The sequence below is a fragment of the Protomyctophum parallelum genome (assembly GCF_964188405.1).
Source record: "Protomyctophum parallelum genome assembly, chromosome: 15".
In the NCBI taxonomy this organism is placed as follows: Eukaryota; Metazoa; Chordata; class Actinopteri; order Myctophiformes; family Myctophidae; genus Protomyctophum; species Protomyctophum parallelum.
In genome coordinates this window covers 23,143,078-23,170,122 of record NC_139710.1, presented here as the reverse complement: position 1 = coordinate 23,170,122, position 27,045 = coordinate 23,143,078, and the positions used below count along the sequence as shown (strand labels likewise).

The 27,045-nt window shown below is 43.3% G+C and overlaps 3 protein-coding genes across 4 annotated transcripts in view; 1 reads left to right on the top strand and 2 right to left on the bottom strand.

The window, feature by feature from the left end:
- The window catches only part of LOC310872637 (tuftelin-like), a 22,285-nt gene extending 8,289 nt beyond the window's left edge, over positions 1–13,996 (top strand). Inside the window, exons 3-13 of one of the 2 annotated variants that reach the window (XR_014570414.1) lie at positions 1,159–1,281; positions 5,736–5,822; positions 6,230–6,280; positions 6,868–6,915; positions 8,476–8,574; positions 9,370–9,596; positions 9,990–10,095; positions 10,348–10,431; positions 11,210–11,304; positions 11,729–12,360; positions 12,466–13,996. Coding sequence is in view for 1 of the 2 variants with exons in the window: in XM_083784677.1 (XP_083640803.1) it covers positions 1,159–1,281; positions 5,736–5,822; positions 6,230–6,280; positions 6,868–6,915; positions 8,476–8,574; positions 9,370–9,596; positions 9,990–10,095; positions 10,348–10,431; positions 11,210–11,304; positions 11,729–11,804 (996 nt within the window). In the remaining variant the exon portion in view is untranslated. Of the gene's footprint in view, positions 1–1,158; positions 1,282–5,735; positions 5,823–6,229; positions 6,281–6,867; positions 6,916–8,475; positions 8,575–9,369; positions 9,597–9,989; positions 10,096–10,347; positions 10,432–11,209; positions 11,305–11,728 lie in introns of both variants that reach the window. The other variant, XM_083784677.1, reaches the window with a different exon arrangement.
- LOC310872007 (chymotrypsin A-like) lies at positions 3,193–3,978 on the bottom strand (the record flags this gene model as incomplete). Its single annotated transcript, XM_083783668.1, has 1 exon — positions 3,193–3,978. The coding sequence occupies one exon, from the start codon at positions 3,976–3,978 to the stop codon at positions 3,193–3,195; it is 786 nt and encodes a 261-aa protein (XP_083639794.1).
- Positions 13,997–15,407: 1,411 nt separating the features above from the next.
- On the bottom strand, positions 15,408–24,000 carry gck (glucokinase (hexokinase 4); the record flags this gene model as incomplete). The annotated part of the gene is made up of 10 exons (XM_083783835.1): positions 15,408–15,997; positions 16,881–17,114; positions 18,296–18,451; positions 19,972–20,155; positions 20,996–21,095; positions 21,197–21,292; positions 22,471–22,590; positions 22,744–22,898; positions 23,053–23,215; positions 23,920–24,000. The coding sequence occupies 10 exons, from the start codon at positions 23,998–24,000 to the stop codon at positions 15,850–15,852; spliced, it is 1,437 nt and encodes a 478-aa protein (XP_083639961.1). The 3' UTR covers positions 15,408–15,849.
- Between the last annotated feature and the right edge of the window lie 3,045 nt (positions 24,001–27,045).

The window sequence follows — 27,045 nt, the reverse complement described above, 5'->3', positions numbered from 1 at the left end:
ACAATTAACAAAAGTCAACCACTCCATCAGTCCAAGACGGGACGGGACAGGACAAGACAGGACAAGACAGGACAGGACAGGACAGAACGGGACAAGACAGGACAGGACAGGACGGGACGGGACAAGACAGGACAGGATAGGACAAGACAGGACAGGACGGGACAAGACAGGACAGGATAGGACAGGACGGGACGGGACAGGACAGGACAGGACAGGACAAGACAGGACAGGATAGGATAGGATAGGACAGGACAGGACGGGACAGGACAGAATGGACAGAACAACATAGTGGTCATTCCTTCCGCGTGCGCACGTGTGTGTGTGTGTGTGTGTGTGTGTGTGTGTGTGTGTGTGCGCACAAGAGTGCGCGCGCGCGCACACACACACACACACACACACACACACACACAACCATTGTTCAGACTGAGATATGAAGGGGTCTATGGGGAAGACAGGGAGTCTCCACATGTTACATAACCCTGTTCTGCTTTTTGCTTCTCCACCCTGCAGATGTTGTTGTTCTCATTTTCAATTCAAGGACTCCTTGGTTCCATGCGTACACTCAAAGAGTTGCAGACCTATAAGAGTACACAAATCACTAGTTGCCTAGTTTACTAGTCGACTAGTTGTTTAACCACCTATTATGTAATGTAAAAACTTTGTATTATTATTATATATATATATTTCTTTATATATATATTGTTATAAAAAATATATATACAAAATCGGGGAAATAATATTTCCCCGATTATATATATATATATATATATTTTTTTTCTTATCAACTAGCACCAATAAGGTCGACTAGTGGACTTAATGCCCTAACACACACACACACACAATGTGTTATATTGGATCAACGTTGCTTTCTGAAAAAAGCACTGATCATCAAGGTAACAATGCAAAGAGATGTGATGCGTTGTTACCGTGGAAATCAGTGCTGTGATGGACTGTTTCACCCATTACAACTGGGAAAGCGTCTGTGTCATTTTGGATTTTAACCACTTTAACCATAATTTTATACAGTACTTGTATACTTGGCTATTCAAAAATAGCAGCATACGTTTTTCAGAAAGCTATTAGGATTTAGAAAGTCTTAATGGGTTCAAATTCGTGTTACTGCTCCAACCTCACCCCTCTTTACTCTGGCTTGTCTAGCCCATTGGACGAGCGTTCGCTCTGGTGCAGCCATCCAATGACGGGACAGCTCTGGTGCAGCCAGCCAATGAGAGAACAGTTCTGAACACGGAGCCCGTCAAACCACCAAAGGAGGTCATCAAGGTGGGTGTTGTCATGTTTAGAAGCAGTTCAGGCGGCGCACGCACATCCCATCAAAACTTGTACTGTACTCAGATTACAAAGTGACAAAATTATCTATGTTTTCACAGACCCTGTGGTTAATGAAACAATTAGCCTGATCAAAGATGATAAAGTATGTCAGATCAGCAAGCGTTGTCTAGGAGAGCCATGCAGATAAGGATGCTATTGCTCCCAATAGAACAAATAAATCAACATACATCAAATACTAGTCCCCCATTCATAACACATGTCCACTATACATGTAAAACTAACATTTGAAATATATGAAGCATATAGAGGAGTGAAGGCCCACTTCAAAACAGTCAATATATTCACACAATACAGATTAAAAATGAGGATGCACACAACCTATTTTAAAACCTGAGTTACAAGAACGGTTTGATGTTGAGTTCCTCATTCAAACCACGAGGAGCCATTGGGAGGCATACTATGGTCCGACGGAGCATTGGTTCGACATGCGTCAGCACCTCGGACTAGCGCCTGCTCCCGTGCTTGCGGTTAGGGTTAGGGTTTGAGGTGGGTTGTCGTGTTTCGGACCAATGAACCATTCATTAATGTGCAATAAGTGTTAAATGGCATTATATTATTAATAGTATAATTGCGATAATTGTTTTTATATTTATTTAACCAAGATATATCACTTGCACTACATTTTACTACAGCGTTCAAATACAGTAACTTTCTAACAGTCACCTTTTTACGTAAAAAAAACAAAAACGTTAATTGGCTTATGTGTGTACCGTTAATTTAGAAGCGTAAATATTGTTTGCTGGTTGGCAGGTATCAATACACTTTTAGGCCGACATTTCTGTGCCAGCGTGGGTGACAGGTAGACAGATACACTCAAAGCTGTGCATTGGAGCGGCTGCACCGCTCAACAAAAAAAAAAGAAGAGGAGATGACGTCAAAAGAGGAGGAGGGTGGAGCTGGTGCAACCCCCCAGCATCTTCAGTCGCTGCTGATTTTGCTGCATCATGATGGTGTTGCTCTTCATTTTGAGCCTGACAGGGCCTGTTGCTCCCAGGTCTTCATGACTAATGTCTGCCCAGTGTGAGTCCTGTGATTGAAGGAGTGGCCTACCTCCTGGATGCTGGCCTTGGACTGATGGGGGAGTCGACTATTTATTTATTTTATATATATATTTATTTTATAGAGGGATAGACAGTAGGCTGACAGGAAATGGGGAGAGAGATGGGGGGGGTGACATTCAGTAAAGGCCGTCGTGATTGGGAGTCGAACCTGCGGCACACTGCCAGCCTGGATTACCAGCCACGGTGCCTAGACCGCTGAGCCACGGCCCAGACCGTCGACCTCTTGTTGGCGGCTGGTGTGGCCTTGGTGAAGGGAGGAGAGGTGTGTATCGGGGGCGGTGCTAGGCCAGACAGAGAGGTTCAGAGTATTGCCAGGTGACCGAAGGGGTTGGCCGGTGGACAGGCCCGCCCACTACTCTCATTTAACTGAGACATTCGTTTGAGACACAGACGGCTAACTAAATGTATTTTTTGCAAACTGGTAATACAAATATTCCGTCAATCAATCATTTCATATAGCTCAAAAGTGGTGCTACAACTGGTTCCTGAAACGTGTGCAAGCACCATCAAATGACACCTTTTTATCTGTTTGTTTTGTCACTGCGTGGGCAAGAAAATGTCAGGAACAGTCAAACTTTATTATTCACTCTCAACTCTTCTTCTGTCACATGACATTGTTTATCTCCATTACAGTTGAAAAGTATACTCGGGTACGAAACATCATTCCTAATGTGAATGACCCTTCCAACCTATTTGATGTCCCCTCTGTGAAATCGCCCTACTAATTTGGGGGGTTGAATCAGTTTGGAATCATTGTTTGAGCATGACAACGCTGACTGGTTTAGTTGGCCGCGATGGTCTGGTCTATCCAGGTACGCAGCTCGGTGACACGGGCGTATACACCAGGTGAGCGGACACTGCAGCTTCTATTGCCCCAGGAGACGATACCAACCAGGGTCCAGGCCCCATCGTTCTCACAGACCAGGGGGCCACCAGAGTCACCAAAGCAGGAAGAGGCTCCGGAGGCCCCGGCACAGATCATCTGCTCACTGATCTCGTTGACCCAGTGTTCCTTGCACTGCTCGTTGGTGAGGAGGGGGAGGGCAGCCTGCTGAAGCCGGGCAGGGGCCGCAGAGTCGACGTTGGTCCTACCCCATCCAGAGGTCACACACATCATTCCACCAGGGAAGTTGTCGCTAGTCTCAGCCACACAAACGGGGGACACGTGCATGCCCAAGTTGACAGGGCTGGCCAGCTTGATCAGCTGGACATCATTGTTTATGGTGTATGGGTTCCATCGGGGGTGGGGGATTGCCTTTCCAATCTTCATGGTCTGGATGTCCTCTGTGTTGGAGAGGCGGTCGTGCTGGCCCAGGATCAAATGGTCAGACGGTCTGACAGTGCAGTGAGCAGCGGTCAGAACCCAGCGCTCGTTGATCAGGGATCCGCCACAGAAGTGGCGGCCTCTGCGCTGCAATGACACCTGCCACGGCCAGGAATGTGGCACAGCCTCCTCACCGTTGATAATACGGGAGTATCCCGATATTACCGGTGTGATGGCAGGTGAGCCACAGCAATGGGCAGCACTTAGAAAAGCTAGGCAGGAGAAAATCCATAGTAAGTCCATGGCTCAAGTTGACTCCAGCAGGCTGACTAGCGTCTTTACTTCTATTTATTAAGTATAGGAACTGGATGAAGGTAAGTTTCTAGTATTGAAGATAGTTGGAGATCAAAATCAACACTGATTTTCATCAGAGTTCAAGCAGTGCCTGCAACTATTTATATAACTAGCTACGTGGCCTGCACACCTACGTCACACCACCCACCCACTGATATGACTGTATATCCCTGGTGTCTTTTATCCCATATATGGGCATGCCCCCTTTTGTGCCCATATGTAGACTGCAGCCTCTTTTGGCTCGTACAATTCCCGTTCTCGACCCCTCAGGGCCCTGACACACATTTAACAGGGGGGAAGGGGGCTCGAGCACCCACAGGAGATGACGAGCACCCACTGGGAATGCACCGACCAGCATAAATCGGCGCCTCTGATCCCAGAAAAAATTTAATCCTCCTCTCCCAGGCTGTGGTCCTCGAAGGCTTCAAAATGTCCACCATTGTGCCCATCCCCAAGCATTTCCAGGTGACATGCTCTAATGATTGGAGACCTGTCACCCTCACCCCAATAGTGAGCAAATGCTTTGAGAGGCTGGTGAGAGACTACATTTAGTCCATGCTACCTGCCTCGCTGGATCCGTGGACATTTGCATATCGTCAACTCAAAACAGATGCGCCGACGATGCAATTTCCATGTGTTTTCAGATTATTCAGAAGATGCTGAATTTGCAAGATATCGTCAATAAGTTGCTCCATTGATTGACATTCCAACATGTCCTCCTCTTTGAGCCTACAGTGGATTTACACATAAAGAAATAAAGAAATAAAATATGTAAGGTTGTGTAATGTTATACAAAATAAAATAAAAACAATCTGTTTGTATTTGGTTATGTGCTGAAAGAGGGACTTTGAGACCCACTGTGAGACAAACTGAAGCTGTATTTAACATGTTTTGCCAGAAATCAAAATGTTTCCAAAAATCACACCTGTGTGAAGTGAGAGGCGCTCATCATCATACTGTACACGTCATCATCTCATTCTGGCCAATCACAATTTGCGTCCTCACTTTTCTGCCCTCACTTTTATCTTCAATATGTACTTTGCTCAGCCAATCAAATCATCACTATGGGGTGATCAGCCAATCAGAAGCCAATGTTTGTGTTTTCACAAACAAGCCCGGAAAGCTGGGCATAGGAGAGGCTAGCGCCCCTCAACAAAAGGCGTTGCTCTTAGATAACAGTTGATACAGATACTTCTGGGAACCCAGAAGGCAGTGAAAAACATTCCAGACAGATAGAGGAGTGTGTGACTTTATTTGGACATTGTCTCTGCGTGAAGAGAGACGCTTAGCAAGCTTGCTTCTACTGACGTCAGTTACGCATATCTGATCTTTCTACAGCTGTATGTCATAAAAAATACGGCGTCGGTTACTCATCTGATCTATCTACAGCTGTATGTCATAAAAATATGACGTCACCTTATAGTTAACAGAACATAACACTCAAACGCCCATCCCTAGTTCATACCAGTAGCTTTTAAAAAGAAACATATTTGGCCAAGTAACAAAGCGTTACTTTTCTGGAAACGTAAAAAACATTAAAAGGACCTGTGTGCCACTGGATCCAATTCAGTTATTATTTAGTTATTGGTTCAGTACTGTATAACAAAGTATTAACGTGTGTGTGTGTGTGTGTGTGTGTGTGTGTGTGTGTGTGTGTGTGTGTGTGTGTGTGTGTGTGTGTGTGTGTGTGTGTGTGTGTGTGTCAGGTGTACCTAGAAGCGTCTAGACAGGAGCAGTACAGACACCAACAGAGCCTCAAAATGCTTTCGGATGAAGTTTCACACATTCAGGAGGTTGGTGTGAACTTCTTTTATATTGTCTCTGCTCTTCTACATTTTGAGTGTGTCAAAGGTCATGTCTCACCTGGACACAGGATCTGACACGCATTTTGACCTGATGGTCAAGATTCAATTTATCCCCTGAGCAAGCAGGCCGGCAATGGTAAAAATGTCAACACAAATCAGGGGGAATCCAGAAGAGGAAAGTTACATAGTGCCGCTTTAAGCTTGAAAATACATTTGGAATTGAAGCACAAGCCTCCTCAAATGGCCACTGATAATAACGATAATATATATTAATTCCACTTGGCCTCATGTCACACAAATACATAAACAGTTGTGTTTACAGTATGTTTCTCGAAACTAAATCAATCCATCTTCACTTGCCTCCATTACTGAATGCATGGACTATTTGTGTTTAGGTGAGGTACAGCCTGAAGACGTTGCGGGAGCACATGGCAGCCAAGAATAAGGTTGGTTTTCCATGAAACTGCATAGTATTAGTGATGGAAGAAGTACTCACTTAACCCATTCTAAAAATGTCTTCAACATCCTGACAGTTTTCTGAAAAAGCTATGTTTCTATGTCAGTCGTTCTTCGATTTTTCAAAAATAGCAGACCTACAAGCTCGTAGAGCGCCACAGAGTGGCGCTCTAAGTACTGCAAACAAAATATATTTAAACTGGCCAAAGTAAAAGTACTCATTGTGCAGAAGGTCCCATTTCACAAGTTTTCAAATGTGTAAAATGTATTGAAAAACATTAGTTTTGCCAAGTGTGTGTGTGTGTGTGTGTGTGTGTGTGTGCGTGTGCACGTTTATGTGCACGTGCGTGTGTGTGTGTGTGATATAGCAAAATATAGAAAATAGGAAATACTCCAGTAGTAAAAACACCTCACCTACTTAAGTACAATGCTTGAGTAAATGTACTTTATTTTATTTTTGTATATGTATGGGTCATTCATACCCATAAATACTGAATAGAAATGAGTGATCATGGAGTACATCTCTCTCTCTCTCTCTCTCTCTCTCTCTCTCTCTCTCTCTCTCTCTCTCTCTCAGAGGACCAAACACACACCTGCACCTGATAAACCCAAACTGGACACACAGGTTAGCTGCTCTGTCTGTCTGTCTGTCTGTGCGTGCGACCGTGCGTGTGTCCGTGTGTCCGTCCGTGCATGCGCACGTGTGTGTGCAGGGCCAATCCTCATCATCACACTGCTTTTGTTTCTGGAAGAATTTGTGTGTTTGGTAAAATGATACACCCTGCCTCAGCCTCAGGCGGTCTCATGATGTCACACACACGCACACACACACACGCACACACACACACACACACACACACACACACACACAGATGACAATTAGTCGTGACGTTATCACACTAATTTATTTTGATAGGCTATGGTCATTCATTTGTGAAAGAAAGACTCTAGTACTAATGGCAAGTACACCTTTTTGTACTCATATCCTAATAACATACACGCCAACCCTCCTGCATTTCGCAAGAGACTACTTTTATTTGACCATTTCTCCTGCACGACTCATGCGCCAGCATTTTTCCTGCTTTTGGGGGATTTCACCCTTTTTGCGTGGTCACTGGTCAACCCAGTTGGTCACTAGTCAACTGGTCAAACCTCTCTCATCAAGGAGAGATTGGGAATGTTTTACCCTCGCTAGTCACTTTTAAGTAATTAGTAGTTATTATTAAGGATGGCCCTTTTATTGTTTCAGTCGTCAAATCAATTTCTGTAGGCCTACTGTACTTAGCTTTTTTAGTAAGTAAGTAAGTACAGTATGTTAGTAAAGCCTGATACAAGTATCAAACCAGAAATCCACCAAATACTGGAAATCTACTTTGTTAAGATGTTCTGGGGGACGAGCCCCAGACCCACCGCTTAGAGGCGTGGCGCGGTCTGAGGTCGGCAGATATGTAATAATATAGTGCTGCTGTAGCTTTATATTATCCATATTCACTGCAACACAACAATACAACAACAGACAAAAAGTTGTTTCGTTTTATAAGTCATAGGCTATATTATGTTTACAATGTACCTTGCATTTTGGTATGACAACCAGCTTTCTTAATGCTGTATCATACAAATGAAACCGGGTGTAAATCGGTTGAGAACTCAGCAAGTTGTGTTGCTTTTCATGTTTAGCCATTTTATGGCATTTTATACATTGGACTCACTAGTAATATTAACTATATAATATTTTGATTTTGATTTAGATTTACAAAAAATTGTGGGATAACTATTTAGGAAAAAATAAAAAAATAAAGGTCTATAATTAAAATGTACTGAAAAAGGTACCAAAGTAAAAGTGCCCAAATTTGTAAAAACTTGTCAAACCGCTTAAAAAAAATAAAACAATAAAAAGGTCTTAATTTGTTATTGCATTAATAATCAAAATCTAATAACTGGGGGGAGGGATGGGGTGAGGGAGAAAACAAATGGTATGTTCAAACTGTACTAAATTGTTGAAACCTATTACCAATAAACATATATTAAAAAAATAAAAATAATAATAAAAATCTACAAAGTAACTAGTAACTAAACATGTCAATTGTAGTGGAGTAAAACGTACAATACTGTATGTATACCTGTAGACATACAGTGGAGTAGTATGTATGTTTTAAATAAAGGTTATTTTATGTGTGTTGTACAGGAAGCGGAAGCAGAGAGACTGAGGGAGGTCAGCAAACGTCTGTACGCACAGCTGCAAGACACGGAGAAAACACATCTGGAAGAGAGGGAGAAACTGCAGGTAACGCATGCACACGCACGCACGCACACACACACACACACACACACACACACACACACACACACACACACACACATGCACAGACATGCACACGCGGACACACACAAACAACCAAACACCGGTTGAACCACTTTAACCCTGTTTTATGTTCTCAAACTTTTGTGTGCCAACGACCCCCAAAATGATATGTATTTGGCCGCGGATCCCCATCTGAAAAATGTGTGTGCCCCAAGAAGAGAAGAATTGTGTTCTGGGGGTTGTTATGGAATCTTTCGGAGAGCACTTATAACACAGTTGAACAACATAATGAGACAGACACAATTCAGAGTTTCAGAGTATTAGAATCTTGTATTCGAATACGGATCCAGCAATGAAGCGTTGCAATGGAACACCATGTCCTGACTCAACACAACTCAGTCAGACGGCCATTTCCTGTCAATCTACTTTCAACCTATCAATAAAGCCCCAAAAATATATCTTAAAAATATCCAGCCATCATTGAAGTCTATGGACGAGGCCAACTTGTTTCTGGTCCATTCATTCCCTGTTTAGTTATAGCTATAGCAACCGGGAGCTAACCAGATGATAATTAAGACGTTGATCTTTCATAATAATTCAATAAAAACCTCAATCGACCCGTAAGGGTCCATTTGTTTTCATTTTACACTCTCAAGAGTTAAATTATTGTTAAACATCTGCATTACAAGAAGGCTCCACAATACAGAATGTAGAAGAATTGTTATTTTGATCAACGTTTGCCTGTTTATCCCCCCCCCCCCCTCCCCCTCCCCGCAGGCCGAGGGCACCGCGCTGCGCCAGCGTGTGTCTGACCAGGAGGAGGCGCTGAGGAGCAGCGAGGAGCAGAGTGGGAGGAGAGCGCAGCAGCTGGAGGAGCTCCACAGGCTGCTGGCAGGCATGGAGCAGGAGAGCACCACCCTGCGGGACACCGTCCGCCAGCGCGAGGACGCACTGCAAGACCTGAGACGGACCACAGAGGAGGGACACGTGCAGGCAGAACAGCGGTGAGTAGTCACGCACGCACGCGCACACACACACACACACACACAGTACACACACACAGACAGACAGACAGACAGACAGACAGACACGTCATTGGAGCAGTCAGGCACCGCTCAAAAACAGCATAGGGTGCTGCTTTTCCTTTTTTTAATGCAGTTATATTGTTTGCATTGTTTATGCTGTATGCGTATACAGTTGTATTGTTAATAAATGCAGTTGTATTGTTTTTGTAATGCAGTTATATTGTTTGCATTGTTTATGCTGTATGCGTATACAGTTGTATTGTTAATAAATGCAGTTGTATTGTTTTTTTAATGCAGTTATATTGTTTGCATTGTTTGTGCTGTATGCGTATACAGTTGTATTGTTAATAAATGCAGTTGTATTGTGTTTAGGGCGGAGCAGTTGGAGCAGGAAGTGGCCATCTTGAAGGAGAAGATTCACCACCTGGACGACATGCTGAAGAGTCAGCAGAGGAAAGTCAGACACATGATTGAACAGGTGACACACACACACACACACACACACACACACATGACATAAATATGCATTTCATCTATTAGTTCATTATTATTAGGTATGTAACAGATCGTGTCTATCGTGTCCAACCATATGTAACTTGTAACACACTGTGTGTGTGTGTGTGTGTGTGTGTGTGTGTGTGTGTGTGTGTGTGTGTGTGTGTGTGTGTGTGTGTGTGTGTGTGTGTGTGTGTGTGTGTGTGTGTGTGTGTGTGTGCGTGCGTGCGTGCAGTTGCAGAACTCTCGAACAGTGATCCAGGAGAGAGACCGGGTGATCAGAGAGCTGGAGGAGAAGGTAGCGTTTCTGGAGTCTGAGGTGAGAAACATTTGGTTTGATGGGCACTGTGTGGGTCTGTCATGAGGCTACATCAGGCATAGCACTGTGTGGGTCTGTCATGAGGCTACATCAGGCCATACATAGCACTGTGTGGGTCTGTCATGAGGCTACATCAGGCATAGCACTGTGTGGGTCTGTCATGAGGCTACATCAGGCATAGCACTGTGTGGGTCTGTCATGAGGCTACATCAGGCCATACATAGCACTGTGTGGGTCTGTCATGAGGCTACATCAGGCCATACATAGCACTGTGTGGGTCTGTCATGAGGCTACATCAGGCCATACATAGCACTGTGTGGGTCTGTCATGAGGCTACATCAGGCCATACATAGCACTGTGTGGGTCTGTCATGAGGCTACATCAGGCCATACATAGCACTGTGTGGGTCTGTCATGAGGCTACATCAGGCCATACATAGCACTGTGTGGGTCTGTCATGAGGCTACATCAGGCCATACATAGCACTGTGTGGGTCTGTCATGAGGCTACATCAGGCTATAGCACTGTGTGGGTCTGTCATGAGGCTACATCAGGCCATACATAGCACTGTGTGGGTCTGTCATGAGGCTACATCAGGCTATAGCACTGTGTGGGTCTGTCATGAGGCTACATCAGGCCATACATAGCACTGTGTGGGTCTGTCATGAGGCTAAAGTACATCAGGTCATAGCAGTGTTGGCCATTTTGTAGTTTCACCAGGGCCGGCTTAATTAATGGAAGGTGTGGCATAACTAAGTGATAATTTCCTCCACGTGCAGAACCGCCAGATGCACGACCAGATGGACTACTTCCTGGAAGGTCAAAGGTCAAACTCATATTTGTCATCAGAGCTCAACCCACACATTGTTTACAGGTACACGCACGTTCGCTCGCGTGCACAGTCGCACGCACACGCACGCACACACACAGTAACGTCCAGTCCCCGACACACCCCCTGCATCCATCCTAACTGTTACTGGAAGTATACCGTGATTTTAACACTGTATATTTTACTGTGTAGTTTATGAATTGAACACATTGACAAAGTGCAGTGTGAACGCCAAACGCAGCAAATTAAAAATTTAACAATGATGCAACTTCAACCCCCCAATCTACCGAACTACAGGTGTGAATGCCTTAGGTTAGTCTTTTGAACACACCATCTAGTTTTAGTCCTATTTAGTCACCTGAAATTGTTTGGTCTTGGTTTAGTCTTAGTCAACTAAATATCAAAAAACTTATGTTTATGAAAATAAAACGCTGGTCCACTGGAATCTCATTCCTTTTTGTTTCCACAGCAAACCTCTGAAACCCTCCACTTCCTCTTCCAACAAGCCTCTCCCCTTCATCAAAGTCATTGAGATCACATCATGAAGTGGAGTGTCTCTCACACACACACACACACACACACACGCACACACACGCACGCACGCGCACACACACACACACACACACACACACACAGACACAGACACTTTACATGTAGAGCAGAGAACCGACAGAGATCCCACCCTGAGCAATCACTTTTGCAACAGTGGTAACGAAAAACTCCCCCTTAACTGGAAGAAACGTCAAGCAGAACCCGACTCTAAGGTGGGCGGCCATCTGCCTTGGCCGTGTCGGGGGGGGAGAAAGAGAGAGAGAAGGAGAGACAAGAGAGGGAGTTACAGGCAAGTACAAGTAGTGGTAATAGCAATTATAATACATGTAAAAGTGCACGATTATATTATAATATGGTTTAACAATGATGTTAGATAATATATAGTGGTATAATACCAGTAAGACGCCTGAGGGCGAGAAGCACACATCCGCCTCGTTGACGGCAGACTGCTGGGCGAGCGCTGGCTCTTTGGCATGGGGGGTCAGATCAACATGGAATGAATTATGTACTGGCCATATAGCATGTCTTGAGTGTACAGGGTTTGATGAGGTCAGATCAACATATGGAATGTCAGAACAGGTCAGCTCCATACAGTATATGGAGATCTAAGGGTGGTAGCGGGGACATTCTCTTGAGTGTACGGGGTTTGATGAGGGCCCAGGTACTGTAGGTGCCGGGCCTTAATTTTCGGGCCTGTTGAGAACTCTAGTTTTCGCCTGCTGGCCAATGGTGATGACATCAGGGATCTCTATATATGGGCTTAACTGCGACAGCAGGTCACATTTACTATGACATCAGGGTCTCCACATCTCCATCCCTGATGATGTCACATGATGTCATGAGACCTGGGCACCATATATGGTGCCCGACACACTAACTGACGGGAAACGCTCGTTTCCATAGTTAACTGCGTCAGTCGCAATAAGAATATACAGTGTAAGTGGTATAATATAATATGGTAGCAATCCATGGTCATGCTCTGTGAAGAGGCCTGGTCCGCAGTCACACTCTTGGGTCCATAATAGAAGTCCATGGAACCGCAGAGTGGGAGACACAACAATATACTCTGGGGAGTGGCTCCCCAGATGTCAAGTTAGTGGCAGGCCTTACTGGACCGTGAGTCTGTACAGTGTTAATTATTACACATCTGGATAACACACTTAACTTTACATTTTAACATCATTAGTCCCGCTGATGGAAAACTGAAGAAAGTACTCTTCTGCCATCCAGTGGCTCTTATTTTAACTGCAGTGCTCACGCGAAACAGCAGGGGAATTCAAGCTCATGGATGCCAATCGGCGATGTCATTCATGACTCATGAGCTTGAATGCCCCATTCATTTACTATGGGAAATGAATGTGAGTGACGCATACATATATGTATGTATTAATATATACACACAAAAGAGCCTGATCACCATAGTTTAGCATTGCTACACTGCTCAATTAATCAAAGTGACTGATGACATATTTAACAATAAGGTAAGGTTAGATGAAATCATCTTACTATGAGTCTTTCTTGTGAAGGAATGTTAGTTTCACAGCAGATTGTATTACTTCCCCAAAGGTCCATTTGCACAGCACTTACTAATGTGTAGACTTTTTGTAAGTGATTAATTATGAATTGATAGCAGAACAGAGCTGTGCTTGATCCATCCAGTTGCATGAAGCATCTGCAGTTAGCATTTTCCTCATATTCCAGGGTTTGTCCACTTTGTCACAAGCAATAACACTAGACAATGGACATGACACTTCCCCGGGCCATTCGTTTAAGAAGGTTACAGCGACATGCTACACTACATACACTTTGTTGTGATTGACACACTTGGCTTTGTATTGAAGGCTATTTATTGAGTTCTTGAAGGAATGTGGTTTAAAAGGACAATATAATTTGAAATCGAATCATTATGAAGACATGTCTTAACATCACTTTGTTATAAATGCCAGTTTTACACACAAGAAAATCTAAACTAGATTATCTTGTTTAAGCTACTGTATGGGTTTTTACTTTTCCGGCATAACACTTCAATTGTATTTTGTGTTGCTAACTTTCTGTCTTATTTATGTAATTTAAAGAGTTTGTAGTGAGTTTATGGTATTACAATATAGATGAGATTTATGTTCACTGTACACAACTATGTGCTTGTTTTGTTTATTTTAATAAATGTGTAATGATGAACGATAAATAGTACCTTATTTATTGTACAAAAGAGTGGTATAGACTAATCAAATACCACAATATTTAGCTTTAACAAAATACTCATTTTTAATGCATGGATGACAAGCAGGTGTGTATTCAGGGAGGAAGGAAAGTTGAATAAGCTTTTCTTCTACTACAGTCTCCTGACTCTCATGTATAAATGATTTATGTTGAAGTGGTCATGTTTGTTTACTGGTTTTTGGGACCCTGCATGCATTATTCCATTTTCCTGGTTTAACCACTCTACGTGACCTGACGCTGAAATGGCAGCTGTTGTCTCTTCATCTTCAATGAAATCAATGCGTGTGCATTGTTCTTGATTTGTGGTAAGACAACTTTGTGTATTAATTACATTTAACATGGCAGTTCTACACGGAACTCCACAGAGCCCTAGGCTGTGAAACAGAGCAGCTGAGTCTGCTCTGCTGTGAAAGTTCTCTGTTGCAGAATCTTGATAATATTGCAGGATTTCTCATAGCCTAAAAAAAGGTTGTAGTGTTTTGTCATACAGTATACTGCACTGATTTAAAATAGGTCAACAAATTATCAAGGCATCGCAATTTTATTTACAGTCAAGCTTATTCACATACAAGCACAATTTATTGTCAAGCAAATGAAAATCAAGATCTCCCAGCTTAAACATAATGTTATAAACATCTTGTTATTTTAGACAGTGTGAAATAAATATTTGAAACACAATACATAATACACTGAATGAAGTTTTTATTTATTATTTATAATGACACCTTTAAGCTGAAGTCACATCAGCATATAGAAAATAACCATTTCTTGTGCATCTTCCTGCCAGTTTGCACTGGTATATTACAATACCAGTGAATACATTGATTTTAAACATGGTCCGTCCACACCCAAGCAATGGACCCTATTTCCATGCAGATATTTTGACTGGTAAACAGAGCTGAGGAATAATAATGTTAACTGTGGCTGTGTTTCATTTAGGTGTTTCTGTGTGACAATATGAAGTTAATTGTACAGGAGCTGTCCATGCTGGTGTAAAACCCAGAATTCAAGCCCGCTCTCGCAAGTGGGGAACTAAGCTGTACCCCTCATCCAAAGGGGAACCTCTCCTTGGCCAGGGGAGATATTAGGCTTATGAGGTGGTGGACAGGGCATTACCGTCACTAACCCCCCACCCCTTATATACCAATGTAACACCCAGGATTCAAACCCTGATCTCCCATGTGTGAAACCAAAAGACCTCTGATCATACAAAGGGGAATCCACCCATGTCCAGGAGAGACCCCATTTGTCGTCGTCCCCCCCCACCAACAATCACTGCTCATACAAAGGGGAATCCATCCTTGGCTTTAGTTGGCATGAGGACAAATTTGGCTCATGAGCTGGCAGGGCTATGCTGTTACATTCAAACCCCCCCCCCCCCCTCCAATTAAAAAACGTTATTACCTTCAGCTGTGTTTACCTGTCAGAATGTCTGTTGTGAAAATGTTCTATTCAGTCCAGGAAGCAGCGATTGTCATCTAGCTTTCTTGCCATCCAATTCTTTTGGGTTCAACAAGGAACCATTTAAGATATTCACAAACACATACTGAACAAATTGGTCTCCTTTTATCACACTACAAATCGGTATCTATAATACAAGTTGCCGGTGGTTTCTTGTCTGCTCCTTCAAGTATTGAGCGCTCTTCCTCGCAGCACTGGCGCACAATCCCTCAGCCAAAGTGCTTGCTTCAGTAAAGCCTGGAAAAGGCTGCAGCGGTATTGTACATCCCTGGACAAGGACATCACCATCACAGACCTATAGAGGTCACTGAGGTCCACGTTGCTCCCTGTTCAAAGGCCACTTCTTGCGTGATTCCTTTACTGCGCCATCATGCACGCTGCCATCTTGCAGGCCACCGCCGAGATAAGGGCCGCCCCACGGCCGCTTCCTTCCTCTGATTGGATGAACGTGATGTCACAGTGAGGCGTTAGCTCTCTGACAATTTTGTGGAACCTGTCTTGGAAACTGTGAGAGAGAAACAACAGGGTATTACCGCCATACCGTAATACGTGTCACACATGGAGGGCGTTCAAGTTACATAAATTACTATACTGTATATAGACGTAGGGTAGCCTATACAATTCTTTGGTTTTGGTTCCTCTCAACATTGTAGCAACAATAACTAAACAATAGCACCAATACTGATGATAAGACAATGAAGATGTTGATGTTAATGAGGCTAAATATTTTTCACGCCTGTTTATAGTCGTTTTCTACATAACATTTTCTTACTGTACTGTTCTTACCTGCCCATTGCTGCAGTGTCTGTGTTACTGTTAGGGAGTGCCGTGATTTTTGTACTTTTTCTGTTTTGTTATGTGTCTATGGAGTTAACATTACTCTAATAGACCCCCAGGTGTGGTTATAATATTAAAATATGTCTTCCCTGTGTATTTTTGGTTCCTTCCTGAAAGCTGAAAGCCTTTTGAGTCAAAAGGCCAAATCGAAATACACCACTTTAGTGAAATCATAACCCTAACCCCTCCCCGATTGTCATACAACCATAGACACATAGATGCAACCATGCCGAAGTGCTGAAGGAACGCTGCGTCGCTGCCCAAGTGACGTCTCTCATGCGACTCCTCCATGTCTCTCGCTGCCACTCAAGTGACTACTTAGTATACTGGCCAATCACAGCAGGATTTTCAGGACTTCTGTTACGCACGCGCTTCCACTATGCTTCGTATGAAATCTCGGGAAATTGTTGCCCCTCCCGAGAACACACGCCCCAGATCCCGAAGCGGCGTCTACCTTTATATGTCTATGCATACAACACTGACACTCTCTCTGCTTCCTTCCTCATGCTCCACCTCTCTGTGTCTTGTTTCCCTTTCTCTTGATTCCTCACCATGGGTGCAGCTTGTAAACGGAACCATCAACCCCGATGGTGATCTTCATGGTCTCCTGACAGCGGCGTTCTCTCATGAGGTTGATGACGGCGGCGAGGCCAGCTCCACACATGTGAGCCGAGCGTGTGGACACGCTCTCACAGACCAGACCCACAATGTCACAGTCCAGCTCTGACGGAAGCACGCCCAGTGAAGACAGGATGTTGTAAATCTGTTTCCTGTCCCCAGAGTCACTAATGAATAAGACAATGACAACAGAAATATTAACAATCTTTCCATGTTTCTTTTCTTGGTTTTGTTCCCCCCAATATTTTAGTCATTAGTCGTTATGCCAGTTCCCAATAGACCTTTAGCTAAGCCCCTCCCCAAACTGCTATGGTCCAATCACAGCTAAGCATACTGTAACATGGGTTAGGCAAACCTCTCCACCAATAGTTTTCCTATATGATTGAACATTGTTTTAAAAAATAAATGTCACGCGCATGTTTTTCCAGTGCATACGGCAGGCCTTGTTGACGGATTTGGAATAGATTTTTAAGATCTGGTTCCAAAAGCGAACCAGTATTTAATGTGTAAAATCCATGATATTTACATTGGAATGAATGAGCCTGGCTGGAAAGTGTCTAAGTGGGAGTGTCTATGTGGGAGAGGGCTATAGGTGAACTTTCACACCCTGCTTAGTGCTTACCAGAGTGTAGAGTAGGAGAGTATAGCGACACACTTTGATCTCGCCGCAAAGCGGGTGCATATATGGGCTATAGTTCCAAACATTGCCACTGTGGCTGGAACTATCCCATTGAGATAGAATGAGCACTTCCGCATTCCATTGTTACAATGGGAGTCAATGCTAGTGTCGCCACTCTCTTAATATATTACTCTGGTGCTTACTAACCCCTACAGTGTTTATGTTTCAGGTATAGACAACTTCACGTCACTCATTTCTTTTCACCTGCCATTGAGGAGATTCACAGGAAGGGCACGGCACATGCGAAAGAACACTTTTTATGCTTATTGACCCCAACTCTGAATTGCTTTAGCAGATTAATCAGATTTTGTTTATTATTGCATGCAATGCCCGTATATCTACATGCGACACGTGTTAGACACGTCTTATATTGTTTAATGCAACCCTTCGTTAACCACTTTCGGCATCCCTATTTTGGGATTGTCATTATATGCGAACATTTTCAAATGTTTTCTCTCTTTTCGCCCATAAACAAAATAGTGAAAATAGTTGAAGCTCTCAACGCATGACCAAGCGACGCGGTGAGAGCTTGTAGATCCACAATTCTTTTGCTATTTTAGAAATGGGATTATGGTCATTTATTTTCGCAAAACACCCTATTTCCTTCTGAAACGACGCCTCTGCCACATACAAGTTGCACTTAAGGCGTTCACGGTCAGGACGACTCACCTCTCCACCTGTGAGACGTAACGCGTCTCAAAGCTGCCGCGGGTTTTCAGCAGGTCTGAGGCTTCACTGTTAAACAGCAGGTCCTCGTTGACCAGTTTCAGCAGAACCAGTCTCACTAACTCGCCCATATACTTCCCACTGATCAGCTTCTCGAATCTACAGCATGAGAGAGAGAGAGAGAGAGAGAGAGAGAGAGAGAGAAATTATGTTATAAGAGACTAGAAGAAGACTGTGAGAGGGAGGATGACTGATTTAAGCAGTCACACCTGGCCTGAGTCAAACTAGAACTGGACTCAGAGCTGGGTGTGGCTGCGCACCTGTTGTGCCTTGATCAAGTCCATGCACAACAGGTGCGCAGCCACACCCAGCTCTGAGTCCAGTTCTAGTTTGACTGCTTAAATCAGTCATCCTCCCTCTCACAAAGACATGATGGGAGGGGCCTCCAAAAACCGGCTACGAAGGAGAGGTGCTGGTAAAAGGCGACCTGCGTCACAGAACATGAGCAAACAAAACTTTCTCAGCGCGGGTTGGGAAACAAAGAGGGAGCCTACGAGAAGCCGGACAGACATCCCTATGTCACAGTGGCTGTCTAAGTATGTGAGGGCCGAAAGGTAAACAGCCATTAGGGCCTCAGGCACTATAGCGCACGCTGGAGAGAGAGGACATTAATCTGACCCCCTCCGTGCCCCCCTGACTGACCATTGACGTTCCTCTGACCAATCACACACAACCAACCACAGGAAAAACAACTGGTTGCCTAGCAACCTCACAGACATCACATGTGTGCTCAGGTGAGTATTTTATTATTGCTGAACGAATGATGATAAATAAGAGAGAGAGAGAGGCATCAAACATGTAGTATATCTGGTCACCTGCCATGCATGCATGAATGAATGACTTGCCATAGCACCGACGACCTTACGGGCATATGAAAAGGCTACATTTATGTAGTTTAGATAGCATATTATGTAGACATAGCACTCTATAGTGTATACTCATAGTTTCATTGTATAGATATTTAGATATGTGAAAACCCCGGACAGTTTTTTTAAGTTACTTGATTCAGTATTTTGATACTTGATATTCATTTTAGCTGCCCCGCCCCCTTCCTATACAAACCCATTATAACTTCAAACTCCATTTTAACCATGATAGAATCATCGGAAACACCCAACCTTTTTTCTGGTCACCGATATTGTCCTTCTTATACGTGAGGGGGCGTGTTTTTCATTTACTGTTTTTAATTTATTTTTAATAATTATTTTCATGTCTCCTCCGGCCTCCTTCTAGAGGAGGTTCTTGTCCAAAATAATTATTAAGAATGAATTAATAATTAACAGTAAATGAAAAAACACGGCCCCCTCACATATTAGAAGGACAACATCAGTCACCAGAAAAAAGTTTGGGTATTTTTGATGAATCATGGTTAAAATAGAGTTTAAAGTTATAATGGGTTTGTATAGGAAGGGGGTGGGGAAGCTAAAATGAATATCAAATATTAAAAACTGTCCGGGGTGTTCACATAAGACTGAGTAGACGATAAAATGACCAGAGGTTTTCCCTTCAAGAGTTAAGAGCGTCTGCTAAATGCCTAAATGCATTCATTCATCAGTGCATTGTTATTGAATTAAAAGTGTCAAACATTCATGCAACATTTGTGCTGGTGTATGACTCACAGTTGGTGTGCGGGGTTGATGGAGGTCTCGTCGACCACCCTGTCGTACTCCAGCCTGAACTCCTCCAGCTCCCCGTGGTCCCCGAAGGCCCCCCACTCCGTGTTCACACACATCCGGCCCTCCTCGCCCTCCACCAGCTCCACCGTACGCATCTCCTCCATGTAGCATGCGTTACACCCTGTGCCTGTGGAAGACGGGAGATTTAGAGCACGTGTGTGTGCACACATGCATGTGCAAACATGCTTATGTAATTGCGTTTACTCTTTGTGTGCGTGTGCACTGTGCATGTGAGTGGATTTGTGAGTAGTTGGACAGGTTGTTGTCCTAGTGGGATGCGTGGGTGTGTGCGATGGACCGGGTGCAGTACTCAAACCATAACCACAAGCACAGAGCAGTGCATGTTCGCCAACCTTAGCACATGTTCGCCAACCTTAATCCGGTCTCCAACATTAACGCATGTTCGCCAACCTTACAGCATGTTCGCCAACCTTAACACATGTTCGCCAACCTTAATCCGGTCACCAATTTTAAAGCATGTTCGCCAACCTTAATCCGGTCACCAACTTTAAAGCATGTTCGCCAACCTTAATCCAGTCGCCAACCTTAAAGCATGTTCGCCAAACCTTAATCCGGTCGCCAACCTTAACGCATGTTCGCCAACCTTAATCCGGTCGCCAACCTTAACGCATGTTCGCCAACCTTAATCCGGTCGCCAACTTTAACGCATGTTCACCAACCTTAATCCGGTCGCCAACCTTAACGCATGTTCGCCAACCTTAACGCATGTTCGCCAACCTTAATCCGGTCGCCAACCTTAACGCATGTTCACCAACCTTAATCCGGTCGCCAACCTTAACGCATGTTCGCCAACCTTAACGCATGTTCGCCAACCTTAATCCGGTCGCCAACCTTAACGCATGTTCGCCAACCTTAATCCGGTCGCCAACCTTAACGCATGTTCGCCAAACCTTAATCCGGTCGTTTTCCGCATGTCGGTGTGTGTGCAATGTGAATGCGTCCTCACCAACAATCATTCCCACTTCACAGCTACGATCCTCGTAGTAGCAAGAGATCATGGTGGCCACTGTGTCGTTCACCATAGCAACCACATCCATCTCAAAGTCCTGAATGAAACACGTTTACGATCATCACTGACTATTGTAATATTCAATTCAGATATTGTAATGCAGTCTTGTATAAATGTAACAAGGAAGACCCAACATACCCCTCTTCTCTTGATGGCATCTCTGAGAAGGCCCACAATGTTGTTGCCCTCCGCTCCGGACGCCTTGAACCCTTTGGTCCAGTTCAGTAGGATGCCCTGGGGGATGATCAGAAACCTCATGAATCTCTGTTTCTCTTTTTGCCTTTATTGACAGGTACAGTAAACACGGGGGAGAAAAGTGTGTGTATGTGTGTGTGTGTGTGTGTGTGTGTGTGTGTGTGTGTGTGTGTGTGTGTGTGTGTGTGTGTGATTAGATATACATCTAATCTATGATAGCATCAAAACCAAAAAAATATTTTTACAGGTGGCCACTCTGGTATTATAGATATTTTGTTCGAGCTGTTGTTAAAGGAGCATTCAGTGATTTGGGTGATTTGGAAAACCCCCCCGGTCCGCCCCGGTAACAAGATGTGCACAATATGCACGCGCTCTACAGTGGGGGGAAGTGCACCAAGGCCCCACTCGATCATGATTGGAGGAAGGCCCCTATCCATCCTGATTGGATGAAGGCTTTCTCACCCGCCACCAAAACCGAAACTAGGGTTTTTTGACCCCAGGGGCTCACTGGGAACAGGGAGGAACTCCTTATATGGTCAGCACACTATATAGTAGGGAGGATTATCCAAAAAAAGAAAAGAAAAACAATATTTGAATAAGTGAAATCACTGAATATACCAATAACTAGGCTACAGTTGGTTGGTAATTACCACAGCTTTTAAACTGAGGATGATGGCCATTATTGATTATGATTGGAAAAATAATAATAAAACAACATTGTATCATATAGATATTGTGAGCCCAATACTGTGTATTGTATTGTGAAATGTATGTAACGTGACACCCCTACTTATGACTAATCTTATTAGATATTTTGACATTATGAGCTTGCAGCAACAACAAGAAAAAGACAATAACAAATGCCGAATAAGATTAGTCATAAGGCAAGACACCGCGCAAAATAGGGCCCCCAATGTTTTATAATGCACTTGCTTAGAAACATAATAGCTCCCCCACTTGTGCTTATCTTAGCCATCTGGGCAGCAATCTGATGGGTGAAGCAGTAAAAGTAATTTTCCGTCCCCCGGGGGCCAATAAATACTCCCTTCCCCTTTCCACTTTCCAGGAACACAAGCACATATGAAACACAGGGCAACGGATTTCTCATAGTAGTCATAACATTATAAACATAAACATAACAAGTATGTGACACAGTTGTTGTAAAAAGTGTCGTCCAACCCGTTTCCAGGTGGCGTGACAGCCTTCCCACAGCCCACCTTATCGAGGTCCTCGTGTCGCACGGGAAAAGAGAAGGTAAAACCCAGGGGAAGCTTCCTATGTTTGATGTGGTGTCTGTCCAGGAAGTCAGAGATACACTCTGCGATGTAATCAAAGAGCTGTGTGTAAGGAGAGAGAGAGAGGGAGTGTACACTGTAAAATCGTTGTTCATTTAGCTCAGGGAGTGTACAGTTTCATTTGTACACACACTCAGATCACAGGTAGGTGTGTTGTTAAGTGAGGACAGCCTCCCTATTAAGCCTAAGACTGACCATCTCAGCGGTCCCCGTCATGGCGTCTTCGGGGATGGAGTACATCTGGGTTTTGGTCTCCACCTTCCAACCCCTCTCGTTGTCTTCTCCCACCTTCACCAGCATCACACGGAAGTTTGTCCCTCCCAGGTCCAGAGCCAGGAAATCTCCCACCTCTGACACCGGAACATAGGATCATCGATGTGAATGCACGTGCTAGCTTTCACTGCCAGGATATTAGCATGAGAGACGCCATTTGGGATGTAACGTTTGCAAAACAATCAAATCTCTGAAACAAGCTGACAGAGCCTTAAAGCAGTGAGGGTCTACCTGATCCTTCCGGGGTTGAGCAGACATAGGTGGGAAGCATTTTGACACTCGCCTCTTCGTGTGTCTCTACACGCAGGCCTTTCTCCATCTCACGCTGCATCCTCTTCATTACTACTTTCAGTTCTTCCTTGTTCAGCCTGAACTCTGACAGAATTTGCTCCACCTGCGAGGAGAGGGAATTAGACCATATGAGACTTATTTTACATCAGCTGTGTAGCACAAATCATATAGTTGGCACATTCTATAGCTGTGACTGATGTGTTGCATGCGTTATACACACACACACACACACACACACACATATATATATATATATATATATATATATATATATATATATATATATATATATATATATATATATATATATATATATGCACACTTTCAATTATTTGAGCAAGGTGTGGACACTGACAGATGGAAGGAAAGTGCAGAGGTTAAAGAATAGTAGTAGAGTAGCCCACAGACAGAACACTACAGTATGTTGCATAGGAGAGGGCTTTAGGTACAGATCAATACAATAGACTTGTCTATTGTTGTAATAATACAAGCAAATCTAAGCAACACTGTAATGCCCAATGACACAAAGGCTAGCTCTTCAATGACATTTTGAAATCTCAGATACAAATACCTTTTCTAAACGAAATGGACAGCATGAGATGAGCCTCTAAGTCTAAGACAAAGCTTCTCACCCAAAGCTGCTTCTGTTCAGATCACTGAAACATTTAATTCAGGGTTCTATGACCTCTAGTGTGAACAGTTTACAATGCAGCGGATATGCTCTCATCCAGAGCAACTTACAATTGCGAAATCAGAGTAAATGGCATGGACCCTTGTCAACAAAACACTGTGAGAAATGTGTCTTACCATGCGGATTGTCTCAACCACAGAGCTGAAACTGCAGGGCATCGGCACCATCTGGTCTAAGCTAGAGCTGACACAAGGCATCTTCACTAGCTTTCTAGATGAGCCTTGTGGTGTGTATCTAGGTGTGTGGTGAGTGTCTGTGCTGTGTGTGTGCAGAGCCAGTGAACTGTGAATGCCATTGAATGAGAGCCTCAGCTGTTTTTATGTCCGGGTAAAGTGGGCTGGCCACAGAGCATGGTGGTGGCCTCTGTGCACACAGAAGACCACACCTTTCCAACCTCCCTTGCCCCATCTGGACATGTACACACACACACACATGCACGCGCGTGCGTGCGCACACACACACACACGCACACGCGCACGCACACGCACGCACACACACACACACACACACACACACACACACACACACACACATCCCCTTTCACACATTTGTACTTACTATAGTTGTTCGAAGTTATCGACCAACAACGTGTTGCGAGCTTGTAGATTAGCTATTTTTGGCATGCAACACAGTTTTACGATGGAGCATAAATTAAGCAATATCTAAAACATTACTTTCTACACTCTATGAAATGCACATTACACTCAAATACTCAGATACTCATGTTATCTATACTAAACTTGCAGCTGCAGCAGCAGCATTCCGTAAGTTTCATCATGTCATATACACGGGATTCGAACCCCGGTCACCAAACTTCTACCGGTCTTATAAGACGCAATAATTGGCTGGGGAACATTCTGCTTGAGCTTCTGGGAGTACTATACGTGTCAAGCAGTAGGCCTAGGTGTCCTACCTGCCACCAGGTTCTACATTTCTCAATAAAACCAGGAGAAATCCTGATACTGAATAGTATCGTCATCATATGCCTTACAACCTAAACCTGGATAGGCTGTAGTTTTGACCAAAATAATCCATAATCGTATCAGTCAATTAAGGACTCAGGCTACAAATGTTGGAATAGGCCTTCTCCGCAAACATACACACACAATGAGATTTGGTTTACACGGGGACCACATTCGAGATTTGGTTTGCACGAGGAGAGGACCATTTACGGATAAGAGTTGAATGTGTGCCAAGTACTTGTCCGTAGCTGATTATCCAGCTAATTTAACGGTGTGTGGTGTTTACAGAGAGACCTTGCCTGATGGCTCCCCATTCACCTGGCTTCCACGCAGCGCAAACCACAGAGAACACGTTATTTAATTTGTTCTCTGAAAATGTAGGAATTTCAGATTAAATTACAATAGGCCTATACATTAATTAATACATCCTATTACTAATACATTTTTATTTTGATTGACTGAATGATTGAATACTTTAATAACACGTTTGAGGTCCAGAGGCTTGTTTCCATTGTGGTCCATTGTACTACATTTTCCAGTAATACATAATGATAACTGTACAATACATTACATATCGGTAAAACAAAACAAAAAAACTCAGTAGCCTATATTTACAGAGAAAGGAGGGGTGGTGGTGGTCAGAGGATGATGTTGGTCAAAGGTGCTAAACTAATTTAGACTGCATATAGTGGTACTAGTTCACTGTCCTGTCATTCTACAATTCCTAGAATTACAGGCAGGGTTACAGATCAAAAGATGAGGTAACTGAACACACAAATATAAGTACCCCATAAATACCCCTATAGTAAAGTATACCCCTATATATATATATAATATATAATAATAATTATTATTATTATTTGTTTTTACATTGCACACACACACACACACATGTACACACACACACACACACACACACACACACACACACACACACACACACACACACACACACACACACACACACACACACACACACACACACACACACACACACACATTGTTCACTTGTAGTGCCATATTTGAGGTTTGGGGTAATGCTTATAAAACAACTTTGCAACCATTATGTATACTCCAAAAAAGAGCATTGAGAATTGTACACCATGACCATGTTGGATACAGCTAGGGACCATACGAATATACTATTTCCGAATTCCAACTGTCTTTATACATTTATGGATCTGGTCAAGTTCAAAACTGCTCAAATAATGTACAAAGCAAATAATTTACTCCCTATAGGAACATTCAAAATATATTCTATTTTCGAATACTGTCAGCATAAACCAACCTTTGCCTATAATGTAAAATAAATTAGTAATTTAATATTGTATTAATGTAATATTTTCAAATAGCAGAAATGTATTGTTTAATGTATGTTTTGTAATAATAATAAAGGTAAAATAGTAACTACATTTTTCAAATAAATGTAGTGGAGTAAAATACTTGCCTCTGAGATGTAGTGGAGTAGAAGTATTGGAAATTGGAAATACACAAATTCATCAAAATTGTACTTAAGTAGCTTATACTTAAGTAAATGTACGTAATAGTTAGTACTAGTTAGTACTGGCTGCCTGCAACTGCTGATTACAGATGGACTGATTCTACTCTCCATCAGTTCATTTATGGTCCTGTTGTATATAGCCTACATTCTCCTCCTATCTCTTTTGTTCTGGATGAGATCATAACATGAGATCATCACTGGTCTGGACCGAACATGTAGGCCTATACAGATTACAGAGTCGACGTACCGGTCATGCATGAACCTCTATAGCCATATATAAGTGCCCTCGACAGAGCGCGGGCCTATAAAGTTTATTACATTGAATTAATTCTTATTTTACCTTATCAATCGTAGTAAGAGGATCCATGTCATTTTCCGACGACCATAGGGGTGCTTTCTGCAGTGGATAGAGTGAGCGTCCGTTCCCGGTAGATTTATGTCGCCCAATATATTTTACCTATGCCTAACCTGCCGAGGCAAATAGAATAGCTATAGGCTAGTCTGGAATCTGGATTGAAGTTTGAGATTTATTTCGCCAATAGGCGAAATATTAGCCTGCCATATGCCAGACTAATCTGCTGCCAAAATATGTTCAACTGCGGCATTTCTATTTGAGCACGAAATCGTTAATAAAACCTATTCTTTCCTATACATATTTTAGGGTGGGAAAGTCTAGCTTCTTCATTCTATAGTTTAGGCCTAAGATTAGAGATTAAATCCATCGTCATGCTGGGCTCACTTTAAATACGTCCTATAGGCTATCATAGCCTAAAATCCGA